General features: G+C 42.5%; 3 protein-coding genes across 3 annotated transcripts; all 3 read left to right on the forward strand.

Annotated features, from left to right (window-relative positions):
• The first annotated feature begins 1,527 nt into the window (after positions 1-1,527).
• LOC133024923 (flap endonuclease GEN homolog 1) lies at positions 1,528-8,088 on the forward strand. The gene is made up of 13 exons (XM_061092090.1): positions 1,528-1,688; positions 1,805-2,006; positions 2,689-2,865; positions 3,211-3,321; positions 3,407-3,480; positions 3,579-3,664; positions 3,935-4,085; positions 4,271-4,307; positions 4,389-4,469; positions 4,562-4,692; positions 4,781-4,842; positions 5,661-5,810; positions 6,731-8,088. The coding sequence occupies exons 1-13, from the start codon at positions 1,528-1,530 to the stop codon at positions 8,086-8,088; spliced, it is 2,781 nt and encodes a 926-aa protein (XP_060948073.1).
• Positions 8,089-9,791: 1,703 nt separating this feature from the next.
• On the forward strand, positions 9,792-10,208 carry msgn1 (mesogenin 1). The gene has a single exon (XM_061092116.1). It carries the CDS (start codon positions 9,801-9,803, stop codon positions 10,206-10,208), a length of 408 nt encoding a protein of 135 aa, XP_060948099.1. The 5' UTR covers positions 9,792-9,800.
• A 746-nt stretch (positions 10,209-10,954) lies between these two features.
• si:ch211-51e12.7 (uncharacterized protein LOC336335 homolog) lies at positions 10,955-16,174 on the forward strand. The gene is made up of 6 exons (XM_061091744.1): positions 10,955-11,101; positions 12,712-12,797; positions 13,166-13,315; positions 13,466-13,597; positions 13,954-14,187; positions 14,709-16,174. The coding sequence occupies exons 2-6, from the start codon at positions 12,712-12,714 to the stop codon at positions 14,797-14,799; spliced, it is 693 nt and encodes a 230-aa protein (XP_060947727.1). The 5' UTR covers positions 10,955-11,101; the 3' UTR covers positions 14,800-16,174.
• Positions 16,175-16,841: the final 667 nt, after the last annotated feature.

The following is a 16,841-nucleotide window of genomic DNA, read 5'->3' on the forward strand; positions in this document are numbered from 1 at the left end:
ACTCCTTGATAGCAATCTGTCTATCAAGATCTAAAAATAATGCCTGGATAAAGTTCCTTACAAAGAAAGAACGGCATCAGAAACTGGTTACATCACCTTAGCAGTCTTGACATGATTTGTAATATCAAACACTATAGGCTAACACAGCTTGAAATTGTCTCTACTAGTGGCTGGAATAAAGACAAGTGAAGGAAAGAAAACTAGCATACATTCAAAGAACTGTTAGATTTGCATATCTGCAGAAAAGAAAAGATATTGAATCAGATAAAGATATGCAAAATAGGCTGCATAAATATACATGTGGAAATATCAGAATTTACAGATGGTAATGCAGTGAATTGTCCACTTGTCACTTGTTGCATGTAGTTACAGTGCTAAGTAAGAATGTTGTCCTCAAAAGTTTTTTCACGTGTGTAATATAGCATCCACATATCCAACAGTAATATCACTTAATATTTGAATGCAGAAAATGACACAAAAATAAAAATCTTTAGGGAAACCTAGTGTGTGTAGCCCAGGTGCTCATCTACATTATGTGCTGACTAGTCAACTTCTTTTTCCATGGACACTGGATTTCTTTGGCTTATTAGTATGTTGTTTGTTCTGTGTCTCTGTTAGGAGTCTGAAGTGTGGCACAGGCACATCGTATAAATGATCAGTAGACAAAAATAAAAGAATTAACATGGCATGGACCCATAACATGCTTAATAAATCCTATTAAAGTTTAATTTAACCCCTAAAAAATGTTCAGATGAAAACCAATAGATCTGGATGTTAAGAAGAGAACATGTTTATTTGAGAATCAGTTCATACGAGCACAGAAAGTAGAAAAAGAATAGAACAGATGTGAAGGGATGACACCATAACTGTATCAACCATCCAACCCCCGGAACAACAACAAGTAGGTACACTTTCACAAAGTGGAGAAACACAAATCACTTATTATCGGTGCTCAGAACAATAACACGATGATAAACATTCATAAACTACGTGTAAATCTGAAGGGATAAGTCGTAGTTGCCCTCAAACATGGAGGCAGCTGTGGCAACTGCCTTTACACATCAGTGGCAGGTTCTGCTGCCACCGGAAGTGCCTCGAGGAGCTGCCGCTGCCACGGTTAGAGCTGGCTGTCTCTCCGTACCTATGGCAACAAGCACCCGCGGGCGCGTTAATATGACGTCTATATTGGATCTCGTTCCGCTTTGTTAAAGTAGCTTCCTTCTCTGCCCCTTGTTCGCCAAAGAATGCATTTTTTACGAGTTAATCAGCACTATTCATTACTGTACACACGTTTTTATTAAGCAAGTGTTTCATAGGTGTTGTTTTAGTTTATTTGTCAGTGCCAGTGTTACGGTTAATACAGCAACAAGGCGGCACGGCTCCACGAAGCGGGACGCGGCCCAGCGGCGCCACAGTTTGAAATCTCCAGCTCGTTGTTCTCTGGTTTGTGTGTCGCGTTGATGTTTCGTTCACCCTCTTCTCTCCGGTAAATCGGTTTAAAAGACCCCCCGGGATCCCGGTGTCGCTATGGGGGTCCACGGCCTGTGGTCCATCGTGGAGCCGGTCCACGAGTCGGTGCCTCTGTACAGTCTGACCGGAAAGACCCTGGCTGTGGATCTGAGCCTGTGGGTGTGCGAGGCCCAGCACGTCCAGGCCATGATGGGGAGGGTCACCAAGCCCCATCTGAGGTGACCCCCACCCCCCCACCCCCGGATCTTTCACACTGTGCAGTTTGTTCTCCATTGTTTAATCTGCAGCTTCACTTCCTCTTCTTCTTCTTCTTCTTCTTCTTCTTCTTCTTCAGGAACTTGTTCTTCAGGGTGTCCTCTCTCACGCTGATGGGGGTGAAGCTCGTCTTCGTCATGGAGGGAGAAGCCCCCAAACTCAAAGCGGAGACCATGAGCAAGAGGACGGACGCGAGGTTCGGGGGACTCCAGAAGAAGACCTCTGCCCCCAAGTCTGCAGCGAGCACCAGCAGGGGGCGCTTCAATGCTGTGCTCAGAGAGGTCGGTGGCTCCTTCTCTTTTCCCCCTCAACCTCTTAATATTAAAGGGATATTTCACCATAAAATCTAAATGCACTTATCTACTCACCACTGTGCCGATGGAGGCGTGGGGGAAGTGTTTGAGTCCGCAAAACACTTCTGGAGTTTCAGGGATAAACAGTGTTGCAGCCCAATCCAATACAATTGAACTAAATGGTGATACATTCTTCAGATGTAATAAAACAGCAGATAAAAAACATGGAATACCTCCATGATGCTCATGTGGTGTCCTAAAGTGTCCTTCATTCATAATCAATGTCATTTACGCCATGTTTTTAGCCTAAATGTCCACTGTGATCAATCTGTGGGAGGATATCAGAGGACATTTAGGCTGGAAACACGGTGTAAGTGACGTAGTTTCGAGTCCAATTTGAATGTCGGTGCTTACAGACACTTGGATGACACCACACGAGCAGTTGTTTATGCTTTTGAAGAATCTGTCACCATTTACTTCAATTGTGTTGAATTTGGCTGCAACGCTGTTCACTCCTGAAACTCCTGAAGTGTTTTATGGCCTCAAACACTTCACCCACCCTTACATTGGCATATTGGTGAGTAGATAATGAGTGTATTTAAATGTTTAAGTCATAATCAAGTCATGTTGTTAATAAGCTCTCTCTCTTGTCTCATCCTTGCTCCTGCAGTGTGCAGCCATGCTGGACTACCTGGGTGTGCCGTGGGTGACGGCTGCCGGGGAGGCCGAGGCCATGTGTGCCTACCTGGACTCCCAGGGCCTGGTGGACGGCTGCATCACCAACGATGGAGACGCCTTCCTGTATGGAGCCCGGACTGTCTACAGGAACTTCAATATGAACAGCAGAGTATGTTCGTCAAAGTTGATCTCGGTCGCGGACAGTGCACAGCAGCTGGAGAAAGCTGATCCCAGTTCTCTGGACTGGAGGCTTCTTTTGTTCAAAGTATTCTGTGATTGGTAACTGGAACCAACGTTATTGTTTTACTAATAGGCAAAATAACCAGTCTGACCACTAATGAATGAATTTTATATTTGGTTATTGGTATTTTATTCTACTATTTACTGAAAGGGAGAAATATTTTAAATCACTGTTAGCTGCAGCCTTACACCATTACTGTTACGTTTATTTCAGCCGTCTCTGTCAATATCCTTATTAGTTTCTCTCCTCACAGTATTAACTCTTTTGCTCCAGGACCCTCAGGTGGACTGTTACCGGACCTCTCGTGTGGAAACAGAGCTGCAGCTGTCCAGAGAGAACCTGGTTGGTCTGGCCGTCCTCCTCGGATGTGATTATATTCCTAAGGTAAGGCAACCCTTTGAAGTTTGCAAACTCAACTGACTCACACAAGGGACCAATGCTAACATTTCATTTTGTTGCTTCCTCAAAGGGAATACCAGGTGTTGGTAAAGAGCAAGCGCTTAAATTTATCCAGACACTGAAGGAACAAACACTTCTGCAGAAGTAAGAGACTAAATCCACTCATGTCCCCTATATTTCTTGGACATAACATGTATATTTGTGTTGCATTGAAACCTGTCCCTTTTCTCTGGCTGCTTCAGATTCATCCAGTGGAAGGAGGATAATACCGGTGTGTCTGAGCGAGTTGTAAAAAAAGTTCCTCACTGCCTCCTGTGTCGACATCCTGGTGAGTGTCGACCTGTGTCTGAACTTGATAAGAGGTGCTGAGCAATATGCTTGTGTCCAACTCCTCACACTAGCTGATTTTAAAGCTATTTAACCCATCACGGTGACACGCACACGTATGTGAGAGATGTCTGAACACACCTCTGGTTTTACACCCACGTTGTAGTCGTATGTTAAGTATTTGTTTTTCCTCTCCTCTTTCTCTTCTCACGCTTCTCCGGCTCCTGTAAAATGTTTATTCAGACTCGTCTTCTCGTCTTCTCGTTTTCAGGCTCAGCGAAGGCACACGAGCGCGGCGGCTGTGTGCTTTGCGACAGTAAACGCTTTTGCCAACCTCAGGATTTTGACTACCAGTGTCCCTGTGACTGGCACCGCTACGAGCAGACCCGCCAGGCTTATTCTCTGGAGGTTAATATCAGGAAGTATGTGACATTCTGAAAACATTAAGCTAACAAACATTCAAGTGGCTCTTTTTCGCGGTTTAACTTGATATATTTAGGTTTCTAAAAAGTTTTTTTGGGCACAAGATATCAGCACTGACTCACAGAATTTCAATAAATGACAATAATCAAGAGTTGTTTGCTCAACTGTTTTGTTTCTGTTTAAGGAAAACACTGGCAAGTCAACAGTTCCCTTTCACAGAGGTACGGCAGCTATAGTTTATGAGTTATTGTTTCGTATAGAATATCATAATAACTTATATATGTGTTCATTTCATTTTTCAGATCATTTGTGAGTTTCTGGTTTCCAAAGATAAGGCTGTGTCCCATTTCAAGAGGAGACAGCCAAATATACTGTTGATGCAGGTAATTGGCTTGTTGTTGATTTGTTGGTTGTGTCAGTTGTCCAGTTGACTCTTTGATGTGTTGTGTGTAACATAATTCTATTTGTTTTCCAGAAATTTGCCTATGACAAGATGGAGTGGCCGAAGCACTACACCAGTGAGAAGGTTTTAGTCCTGATGACCTACACAGAGTTGATGAACAGGAAATATGGAAGGGGAATGTCCTCCCAGATCAAGCCGCTCAGGTAGTCTCACAAGTTCTGTTTTCACCACACAAAAATATATTTTGTGGCGACTGTAATTTATGAATGTTGCATTTTTTTCCTTCAAAAGAATATGGAAACCAAGAGTGAGGAATTCCATCGCTTGCTTCGAAGTTATCTGGAGCACTCCAGGTCAGTTTGAATCTTGTTTCACCGTTTTCCCTTCCTCTCGTAGTCGAGGACGAGAGGAAGGAACTAGACACGACAACACTTCCTCTGACGTGAGTGACGCGACTGCTGCGTTTCAGCGGAGGCTGGGGTGCGGGGTGTTTGTCACCGGCTTGTCTGTTAGTGCCTGGCTGTGAGGTAGGGCTCGGAGGTGGCAGATCAGTCACAACAGCCACTAGGTGCTAAAGTGGCTTCCTCCCAAGGCTGGGAAATCTGTCGTATCAAAGTCCACCTCACTAACAAGCCTGTCTGATGTGATTGGCCTGAGAACATCTCAATCAGCAAATAACTAACGTGGTTTTCTTATCCAATCTGCTTTAATGTAAACTTTGGTCCCCTGGTTAAAGTATCCCTGACTGTCCTATGTCTATATTCAGACAGATTTTCGGTTGTTGGTTGGAAATAGATTGATTTCTGATGAATCTTAGTGTTTAACTTCCAAAACCTCCCCTTAGAAAAAACGTGTGAAGTCAATTTTTGCCAAAGCTTTGATTACATTTATAATTAAAAAAGATGCACTTGTTTAAATGTTTCTGTATCAAAAAATATATATCTGCACATAGTTTAATTACATTTCCAGTTTTCCTGTTTATTTTGATCTATTTTAGTAATGTTAATGTTTTGTACTCAGGCCTGTATCTTTCTCTGACTGCTTTACTGTAAGTTTATCTATCTGGACAAACTGTTAAATGTCTCTCTGCATGATAAAGACAGATCGAGGAGCAGCTAGTTACTTTGAGCAGATCTGACCTGACCTTGGTGTTTGCTCGTTCTTTTTGCAGAGCATTACGTGTTTCCTGAGGATCGGCCTGCAGAGGATCAACATGAGGTGAGGACAGTAGAGGAAGAGTCTCTCTTTCATGTGGCCTTCCCAGAGGTGGTGGAGAGCTACCTGCGAGACCAAGCTCTGGCGGAAGAAAACAAGACAAAGAGTAAGACCCTATTTTATAATCTTCATCTCAATAGATCAATGTACCCTTTTTGAGTTTTAGTCTTGGAAAGTTAACCATATCCGACAGTACATCTTTTCACGTCCTGTCAAATCGCAGCCGTTAACCGGCTTGCTGACTTCCCACGCTGGGCTCACACGGGTGTTCTGATCAAAGCCACGTCGAGCGTTGGCTTGTTTTTCAAAGCTGTCTATTACAGCTGCTCTGACACCTGAAGTTATAGAGTTTGGCAGCCCGGCTTGTTCACAGCAAAGGCTTTGATGCAGCCGGGAGGTGTCTGTCTCACAGACCTAGCTGTCACTTTCTGCAGGTTGTCCTCTGCTCTGCCTGGTTGTCACTGCTGTAGAGCTCCACGCTCTAATACGTAGTTTTGTAGAAGTGGCCACTTAGATGGACAAAAGTACAATTCAAAAGATAATGGAGTGAATATATTCAGAGTAGCTGCAAATGCATTCAGAAAATAAAGTTGGAGAGTCTAAAGGTGTTTAACCTTCCCATTCAACCACATGATCCAGATTCTGACTTTTTAAATAAATGCCCATGTGTCTTACACTGTATTTATCCTGTTGCTCTGTATATAATTTTGCTATTTTTATATTTCCATGTGTTTATTTATTTATTCATTACTTAGTTTGCTGTTTCCCTTTTTTCCACCAGGTCTTAAAAAGTCCTGATAAAGCCTCAAATACAGTCTAGCCCATAAGTCTTGAATGTTAAACTATTGCATACTGGGTATAAATTAAGTTTAGGCCGGTCTTAGTTATCTTACTGTTAATTTAAAAGAAGAACTTTTGGCAGCATGCATAGTTAGTGTTCTTGGAGCGTGTAGTTCTGTATCAATGATATTAGATATTTTCTCGCTGTAATAAATTGTGACCCACTCTCTCAATTTCCTTTTACAGAAAAGAAACCAAAGAGTAAAAAAGAGAAGCCATCCGATGTCTCTGACGGCATCTCAGACCTCTTGGCTCAGATGAACCTTCAGAGTTCTTCCACTCAACCACACATGCTGCTTCCCACCGTTTCAATCACAGAACAAACAGAAGTGGTGGATCTGTGCACTCCGGTGAACCATACGCAGCACAGAAGAGCAAGAGAAGACCATCTCAGAGTGGGGGACTGCCCCAACACTCCTCTGTCTCATCCAGAGTCAGAGGCTGTGGCTTCACCGTCTGTCTCTGCTGTTATTGATGCGCTACAGCTGAGTGATATTGACTGGGAGGCTCCGTCCTTCACATCCTCTCCGGCTCCACAAGTGGCTAAAAACCACGCCACTGAGCCCCGGCTAAATAAATCCATAGAGGAAGACGTGGAGGAAACAGAGGTCAAATGCACCAAGCAGGAAAATTCAAGTGATGTCAGACAAGCCGATTCAGGACCTGCTCCGGAGCTGTGTTCCACAGAGTGTCCACTGAGGGACAGGGTGCTCATGAGGAACGCAGCCAAAGCAGTAAACCAGCAGATGCACAACGATGCAGTCTCAAAACGACAAAATCATGAGTTAGCGTCTGTCGAAAACCTTGCTCCTCACAACACCATCTCAAAACCAAACGGACAAATCTCCAGTGAAGGTGGTGGTGACAGTAAATCGACTGAAAAGGAATGTGAGGTCAAAAACACAGACCCGCTCAGTAATGGAAGTCAGTGTGTAAAGACGAAAGCAGTAAAAGAAACTCGTGCTTTCAATCTTGCAGCACAAGATCAACGCGAGGTCAAGGACAAACGTAATCATTCCCAAAAGCCTCCCCAGAAATACAAATTTGTCAGGGCGGCCCTTTCATCATCCTCTGCCCCACCACAGAGGCTCCACTCCGACCCAGGTCCACGAGACAAAGACAGGGACGCGCCACAGACCACCAAGAAGAGTGTTTGTTTGAGCGTTTGTTCATCCAGCGAAGACAGCGACACAGAGAACCGGCGGTTTGAACCTCGGAGCAAATCTCAGAAGAAACCCATAAACAAGATCAAAGACGGTGACATTAGAAGCATCTCGTTGAAACCACATTCTGGACCCAAACCAGCCAAGCAGACGGTGAAATCGGCTCATTGCCATCAGCTAGGTCCAAAATCTGAGAGGCACAGTACAGATGTCGATATAAACACAACACCTGTATCAATGAAAAGCAAATGCCAGGATGTGGATGGCGACGTGCTGCCTCTGTGTCCGGCCTCACCGGTCACCGTGTTGGACGATTCAGTGATTAGTGTTGACAGTCCACTGCCACTGGCCGAGAGGCTGAGACTGAAGTTCCTGAAGTGAGCAGCGTGGATCCAGGACGATGGACAGGGACATTTAAGTTGTGTTAAATGTGAACAGTTTTTTATGATTTAAGAAATTATTTGATAAAATAATAAAATTCATTCAAGGTCCATTCATGAGATTTTTACAGTTGAGCTGCAACAATTAGTCAATTAGGGAAAAATGTATAACCTCCTCCTAGAGGTTATGGATTAGTCTGTGTTTGTGTTCATTTGTTAGCTGGATAACAAAAATAACTTATATTAAGAAACTTATAGTTAAGTATGTGGAATTTGGTGATGATCCCTAAAATAATCAGGATCTAGTGGATTTAAATATGGTTTCACTCCTCTACTTATGTTATTTTAATTAATTGTTAATGGAGTGCAAATAGATGTTTGTCGGATGATGTTTTGAGATTAAAAACCTCGACTGTTTACAAGGACACTGCAGAAAACATGAAAATGTTTGAACAAACAGTTGGTCTCCCCAAGGACTGTTTCACTAACAGGTCAATGTTTGCGGATTAGCACAGCTTTAAGAATTAAATACCATATAATGACACCACATGTGCTTGTTTTCTCCCACTGTTCTTTTGACGAGCGCGTAGGACACTGAGCCACTGGTTTTACAACCCACTAGTGTGGCTCCCCTTGATCGTGGGTGAGGCCTTACTCACCTTTTCAGACATGAAAGGTCTGGCAGGAGCTTGGTGACAGCTGCCCAAATAACAACCCAGCCCCACGACCGGCTCTTAAATTCTATTTATTCCCAAATCTAACAGTTTGTCCAGATAAATAAACTTACTTTACAACCTGCATGTTCAACCTTGAGAAATACATTTTCCTTCTAAACACTATGGTAAAACAAGTTCAAACAGGTGAAGCTGCATTGGAAAGAAGATAAGTAACTTTATTGATCCAACTCTGATAAATGCACTTGTTACAGCAGCAGAGAGTCAAAAAGAAGCAGGAAAAATAGCAAGTTAAAGTGCAAAATATAATACAAATATAAAATTAAATATTCCATGTCCATAATAAACAGATTCCACTACAGACAGACTCTTATGTGGAGGTAAAGTTGCATTATTCCACATTGAGTGTCCACATTTGTGCTTATTTAATGGGAAACAGGCTTAAGATTCAGTTCAAGGACGAATTTAAATGATTTCTTTAAGCTACAAACATGCAGGACAATAATTATTACTGACACTGAACCTCCAGCTGCTCTAATACAATGCATTTTTTCTATATTGCTTCTGAAAGGCTTTTCAAATTGGTTTAGAATCATTTTGGCTGATGTGTGTTGGCACATAAAACCTCCAGACTGACGACACACGCAGGCCTGACTTGTCAGCGAGGTGTGAAGGTCTCAGGTGAAAGTGCAGCCTCCTATTTCTTCATTAGACACATCACATCAGAGTGATAATTGTCGCCGTGCAGACTTTAAAGAGTAATTTCCCACCAAAGGAATCTAATTATTTTTCTTTCTATCACATTATCCGTCTATTTAGCCTTATTCACACCCCAGTGATAAAGAACGACGTCCTTCGGGAAGGTTGCATTTTGTCACTTGGGGTTTTCTTTGAACTTTGTCTTGTCCCCCTTTGCGTCTGAGCTGTGAACCCATAAACCTCCGGAGATCTGCGTACGTATATATAAGAACCCTTTGGCAAAAACCCAGTTCACAGACGCCTGCCTGCATGTCAGAGAGACGCTTTGGATATTTCTAACATGGACATGGATGCGGTTGCAGCGAAGATGCTGTCCGAGTGGAAGAGCTGTGAGGGCGCTTTTGGAGAAGGGGACTCGCTCCAGTCCGCCTCGCCGCTGTCCTCCTCCATGGACTCCATGTGTTCCTCGCCGGAGATGGGCTACTCCAGCGGGCATCATCATCACCACCGGGACGACGAGGACTTCTCGCAGCGGCAGGGCAAACCCAAGATGTCCACCAAGAGACGCATGAAGGCCAGCGAGAGGGAGAAGATGCGCATGAGGAGTCTGGCCGAGGCTCTGCACCATCTCCGCGACTTCCTGCCTCCAGACTACAGCAAGAGAGGCCAGCCCCTCACCAAGATACAGACCCTGAAATACACCATCGAGTACATCAACAAGCTCTCAGGCATCCTGGGCCATGCGTAACGGACGCGTCATGGACCACTTTTACGCACAAGGCTTATCCTCCCCCTGGACATTTCTGATGGATCGATGGAGCTGGTTTTATATTTCTAATGGACAGTGCCACATCGTTATGAAAACATCATTCAATGTGATTTTTCGTCCTTTTTTGTTGTTGCCCTTCCCGTGATGTAAATATTGTTAAACGGGCACTTGGCGAGTGTTTTTTTGGACATGAAACTGCCTTTGTTGAAATGATGAATTCTGTGTTTTTGGAAAACAAAGTTGAGATGTATATGTTGATGAATATGAAACACAGAGACATTCAATATCCTCATGTTTGTGTTATAATGTAGAGGAACATCATATTTATTCAAACAATCCTTAGATATGTGATAGCTGTGTGATTATTGAGGTGTTGCTGTGTGTGTGAGAGATATGAAATCATGTGTGCTGTTGTTAAATATTAAATATTCGTTCCCACGCATAAACACATCATACTTGTTTTAAATGCCTCATGTTTTCAAGCAAATCCACGTGTTTTCTGCGGAAACATCGACAATAAATGTGTGTTTTGTGTTCATGAACCGTCTCCAGGCTGGAACACGCGTCAAACCCGTTCCTCCAATCAGAAGGCCAGAATAGCAAACACAGCATTTAGTGACAGCGACAAACAACCAATCAGGCACCGGCATTCCTCCCACTTTGCACATAATGTGGTTTGTCACGAAGAAATCTCAGCCTTGGACTAGTCTGCTCCCGACGCCGCCATTTCAAAGCTGGGGGGGCGACACCAGCTGTTGGTATTTTTCTACATCTTTTTCATTTTTTTTCATTTTTCTTATGTAGTTTTATTTTTTCTTAGCGATTAAATTGACCTAAAAGTTGAATCTACCTCGTGTGCAACACCAACTGAAGTAAGTCAATTCTGCCTTTACGCGTTTCACAGAAGCACAGAAACGCCCCTTTCATGCACAACACACATGTTCTCAAGCTAAATGTTTCCTATTAGCAAGAATGAAAAGGTCTTTGCAAGTATTAGACACCGCCCGGAACACTGTTAGTAATGGAGCAGCTGTCTTTGTTGATTCCAGGAATTAGCCTGGTCTTCCTAACCACCTTTCATTGCCTGTCAGCCAGCTGTGCGCACCCACTCGAAATGCAATGTGAGCATAATGACTGTAGATGAGGCAGAGATAGCTGAACAGGCTCAGTTCCATCTGCTGTCCCTGGACTGTTTTTAAAATGGCAACCTGATATTAAAATAAAACAACTTTGTTATTAGTCTATATACAGACCAGTATTCAGACAGGTGCAATAAATAACACAAAGTAACAACACAACATATGAGACCAAGCACAGCTGGTTAAGGACATCAGTCAGTAGTCGAATGTGTTGATATTTGATTATCAATAAGTCATTAGAGTGTTAGAAATATTCTAAATGCCTTTTTTATTATATTATAATACAAATCACCAACATCACATGTATATATGCCTGCTTTTTAATCATAATGAAGTTCATGGATTAGCTCAAGATCAACGGAAGCATTTTGGTAACATCATTGGAAGAATAGCTTTTAAAAAATGTATTCCTATTGGCATAATCATGCATCATCGGCATTTTTTATCCCATAATATCTGTATCAGCATCAGCCCTCAAAAATCCATATTGGTCAGTTCAACTTGAGACAGTGTGTATGAAGGTGTTGATGAAACTCACACACACTCTCTGGAAGACAAACAGTCTGAGGCCCCTCTCTCCAAGTATGTTAAGTGGCAGTTTCGTGTTTAACCCCCAAGCGTCATTCCGCTTCTCACTTCTCTAAAAAATCTCCCCTCTCCACTCGAGCTGTGGCTGATTCTGCATTTTGGTGCTCAAGGCTTTAGGATTATGAATAATTTGTGTTAAAGAAAACGTGGTTGTTGGAATCAACATAAAATGTCTTGTTGTTTGGTTTAAACGTAACTTTTTATTTTCAAAATCTTTAGCAAAGATTACACAAGACGTCCAAAACATTCCTTTTAGAATTCTGGTTTATCTTGATAGCTGCTGCAGATTCATACTGCTCGTCTCCTGCACATCCACATTCCAAATGTGTTTTGTTCATGAAATCAGTCTGAGACGAGTTTTGCTCTGATCATTTGGCCTGTTTGCTGAATTTGATATATCAATATAACACCAGACCTGATTAAACACAAAACAAGTCTTTTACTGGATTTATTTTACGCATTCACAAGAAAACCCTTTGGGGAAGGAGGCTGCCATTTGTTCACATCACGCTTGATTACCTTCCTGCTCCAGGGAATTCACATTTAACCTCGGCATGAATTTGCCCTTTTTTTTCTTTCTGCCAAGCTTGAATAAGACATTTTGTAGAGCGTAAGTTTACATGCACAAGTCTTTTTCATGGGACAGTCACATGTTTCAGTGTTTTATCTATTATGTTTAGTGTGTAGGAAATTCAAGGATGTTAAATAGAGCGGCAATGTGTTCTGTTTATTATTATTAACCTGAATCATTACAGATGGATGCAGACACAGAGGGGAAGAGGACAGAAACTCCAAAGATTTCCAAGGATGAACCTGAGAAACCTGTAACTGAAAAATTCAGGTCTGTTCTGCTGTCCTGTGAACTATTTCCCCATAGCTGTTTTCAGGCATGACCTCCAGTGTAACTCACACTCCTTTCATACATGAACAATACAGCTGGAGATTCTAAGCAAAGTCACGTTCACAGCAGCAACAAATCCTCCAGAGGATTCCGTTGAGGAGATTCAGGTGGAAAAGGCAGAGGCAGGATGTAACATTTTCTGCCACTAGGTGTAGAGAAACTCTGGAGGAACTCTGGAGTACAGGGCATGTCTGAAAGCATCTTATGTAATGATACACAATGGTTTTTAACCTGCATGCAGAGCGCAGTCAATGGAGACACTGAAATTAAACCTGGACATGCTATATATCTATATATTTTTTCCTCAGGGGTCGTGGGTTCAGAGGCCGTGGTCGAGGGGGTCGGATGAGTCGTGGTGTCATGCGTGGTGGACGAGGCATCATGAAGGGATTCGGTCCACCTGGACATGGAAGGGGTCGAATGAAGGATGGAGGCATGAATGGATTTGCACCCATGAGGTACAGTTTCTTTCATTGTAATCACAGAGTCGGGTAAAAAAAGGAACTGCATTTTAAAACTACCACTGATGAGAGCTTTATTTAGGTACCATTAAAATTCTTAACCCTTATTGGTTTAGGTAAATTACTTTTACTGCCTTTCCTTTGCAGGGGAATGGGGCGGATGCGTCCTTACCCAGACCTTAGAGGTCATCGTGGTAGGGATGGACCAATGTGTATGGGCCCTCCTCCTCCACCAATGCCTCCCATGCACCTCAGAGGCCTCTTCCCACCCCTGCCCAGGTAACCACCTCTCACACACACACACACACACACACACACACACACACACACACACACACACACACACACACACACACACACACACACACACACGCACGCACACGCACACGCACAACTGCTTAAATGGACCCAAAATGCTCAAGTGGTGACTTGTTTTATCTGGGTTCAGTAGCCAGAGTTGGCATACTAAGAATTAGCCATCCCTGCTTTTTACCTCAGTTGAGGGAATGTTTGGTGTCATTCCACTTGCCTTGCAGGAAGTGGCTAATATTCTAACTACATCAGGTTGACGTTAGTTTTACAGACAAAATGTCCATGAAAATGGTTTCTTGTGTTGCTATTATGTTTTTCTGTAGGCACGGATCCCCTCCACCCCCTCCTCGGGGTCATCCTGGTTTCAGAGGACGACCACCTCACCCAAGAGGGCGTGGCATGCCACCTCACCCAAGAGGGCGTGGCATGCCACCTCATCCAAGAGGGCGTGGAATGCCACCTCATCCAAGAGGGCCTGGCATGCCACCTCAACCAAGAGGGCGTGGCATGCCACCTCATGGACCTCAACGCCACTTCCACCCCCGTGGCGCCAGAGGGTAAGAGCTCTTTAATTTTTTTGATTTTTTTACTATCATTCTTTGCAAGTCCCAATTCTCTACACTTGGCTTGCGCCACATTACGATTTTTAATTGAGACGCACTTACACCGGTGTACCTTTAAATCCATGTTACACCGAACAAAAGACTGAGGGTTGTGACATCAATGCACAGCCCTTCCTGTCCGTTCATTTTTTTACTTTTACTCATTTCATTCCTCTGTCAGTTTGTCTACCAAAAAGAATAAAAGATGCCCAAATAGTTGTTTAGTTTAAGTATATTAATTTAATTTGTAAATAGAAAAACATCCTCACTGCTGCTTGAAGCCAGACTCTCAAATAGTGCATGAAACAATGAAAGTGGAGCAGACATTTCACAGTTTTTTACCTTTCAAACGTGCACAGTTAGTTCAGAGGGGACAACCTCCCTGACTGGATTAATTCCGATGGCTGCTCTTATCAGAGTGTACCACTATTGGCCTAAGCCAAGAATCCAATGTGTGATTTTATCCTTTTACACAGCTATCACAATGGACCAGTCTCTCCTCCGCCTCACCCCCGATCTGGCAGAGGCCAGAGGTGGCCAGGGCCCCCTGGTGGCCGGCGCTTTTAACACAGCTTGTCCTAAAAACAAAAACAAAGCACTTGTTAAAGGGGCCTAAAGTGGTACAGTGAACAAAACACCCCTGAACTATGTGTTATACAAAGTCTATAAGTATCTTTACTCTGTGGCCAAATGTCTGGTTATTGATATTGTCTAGTGTCAAATAAATAATGTGAAATGGCTAACGACAAAACCAGGACTCATGAAATGCCTCCAAACTTAGTGTAAAGGCATTCTCACCTTCTGCTACCTATAAATCTGGTTTATACTGTAGGAATTATTTGAAAATTGTTGAGAAAGAGCTGTTAAAAACAAGGTTGAAGCTGCTGTTCTCAGAGGGAGGGAAATTATGATCGAATAGATTTAAATGTTCTGTACTTCTTGTAACAGTCACCCTGTGAGGCTTAGGAAAATGTACTGATTCTTAATAAAGAAAAAGAAAATGGGTGAGGATATTTATTTGAGGGTGGAGGGGAAATTATCAAAGAATGCATATCACAGCCCTCAGGCAACAATGTTAACTAGTTTCGTCCACCTTGGACCTCCCTAACCTTTTTTTTGTTACTTATGTATTATAACCTCACTAAGCAGTACTGCAAAAATTGTTTAACACTCCCACACTTCCGTGATAAGACAATATTCCTCTTGTCAAGTATTCTATTTAATTTTATATATTACATCATTAATGTGCAGCTATTTTAAGTTATGAGTATTGCTGTTTGGAACTTTCATGTTTGTCTCCAGCAGTCTATTTTGTAATAACAAAAAAGCAGAAGGCATTATAAATGATAAGTATACTGAAATATATACATATATATCTATTGGCATTTATAAATGAAAGCAAATTCTATTGGTATTTGCTTCAGTTAAGGATAAAAAATAACTCTTTACCGTGTTGAGTTCTTTTGAAGTGTCACAACTACTTTATTCACTGTGGTTAACATAACTTTGGTGAACCTGTGAATGTGTTTTATGAGAACCACCAAGGCATATGACGTAGTTGTGAAGAAGAAAAACAATAAAAATAAAAATAAACTCAACCTCTCCTTTTTTGGTTTGTTCACAAACAAGTCTGAGACTTGTCATTACAATTTACAACATATCTGAACTAGTGCTGCTTAAAGTGGCACAGTAACATTGTTTCATATTTGTGAGGAACATTTGATCCATGTAAAGACCATGACACTGCAAAGATGCACATCATTTTATAGAACTGTTGTGAGTGTGGAGGATCAAGAGCCCTTAATGAATATAGTCGTTTACAAGCATTCACTGGATCCTACTGAGTCATGTCTGTAGACTTGCTGAGGGCTGTAATGTAGCAGAAAAAATTATTCAATACTTGCATCTTTAGTTGCAGAGATACAAAACATGGAGTTTATTTTCGCCAGGAAGTGTGTTACCTCGTATTTTCATATGTAAATCTGACTGGAGGACTCAAAACTGCTTACAAGGCGTTGAAATAACCGAAGGTCATGTCACAGTGGTAGCATGTCTAAAAGAAGGACATCATATGCAAAGGATAATCACTGATATGACCAATGACTGACTTTAAAGGTCCAGTGTGTAAGACTTAGGTAAAGGGGATCTATTGGCAGAAATTGGGTATAAAATAATCCTAGTGGTGTTTGTACCAGTTTGTAATCAGCTTACGTTGTCCAATCAGATTGTTGATTTCTTGACCCTAGAATGGGCCCTTTATTTAGTTTGATAACTATCAACAGGACAAGCAGACAGGTGTTGAACTCTACCCTTTTCTGTCTTTCTTTCTCTTCAACACTTTCTGTCAATTTTTCTGCCTTTTAAGCCTCTGCAGTCCCTTCTCCTTTCTCCCTCTGGTTGTTGTATAACAGACTGACTGTTGTTGTGGTCTCCTGAAAGGGGGCACACAGTACAGTTAACCTCCCGGGCCCCCAGGAACCCCAGGCCCCTTCCTCACATCTCATGCCCTCCTTCAACATCGGCTTGACAGCGGAAGGCATGTCTCTTCAATTGCAAAAAGGTGAGCCTCCTCTTGTGTCTAAATCCCTAAAACCCTTTCTCTCATTTCT

This window comes from Limanda limanda, chromosome 18 (assembly GCF_963576545.1).
Source record: "Limanda limanda chromosome 18, fLimLim1.1, whole genome shotgun sequence".
Lineage (NCBI taxonomy): Eukaryota > Metazoa > Chordata > Actinopteri > Pleuronectiformes > Pleuronectidae > Limanda > Limanda limanda.

What these genes read in the sequence shown, in the direction of transcription:
- LOC133024923 (XM_061092090.1), top strand. Translation starts at nt 1,528, where the DNA reads ATGGGGGTCCACGGCCTGTGGTCCATCGTGGAGCCGGTCCACGAGTCG. An exon ending in CCTCCTGTGTCGACATCCTG is followed by an intron (nt 3,665 to 3,934) that starts GTGAGTGTCGAC and finishes TCTCGTTTTCAG; the next exon opens with GCTCAGCGAAGGCACACGAG. An exon ending in AGTTATCTGGAGCACTCCAG is followed by an intron (nt 4,843 to 5,660) that starts GTCAGTTTGAAT and finishes TTCTTTTTGCAG; the next exon opens with AGCATTACGTGTTTCCTGAG.
- si:ch211-51e12.7 (XM_061091744.1), top strand. Translation starts at nt 12,712, where the DNA reads ATGGATGCAGACACAGAGGGGAAGAGGACAGAAACTCCAAAGATTTCC. An exon ending in AATGGATTTGCACCCATGAG is followed by an intron (nt 13,316 to 13,465) that starts GTACAGTTTCTT and finishes TTTCCTTTGCAG; the next exon opens with GGGAATGGGGCGGATGCGTC. An exon ending in CTCTTCCCACCCCTGCCCAG is followed by an intron (nt 13,598 to 13,953) that starts GTAACCACCTCT and finishes GTTTTTCTGTAG; the next exon opens with GCACGGATCCCCTCCACCCC.
- msgn1 (XM_061092116.1), top strand. Translation starts at nt 9,801, where the DNA reads ATGGACATGGATGCGGTTGCAGCGAAGATGCTGTCCGAGTGGAAGAGC.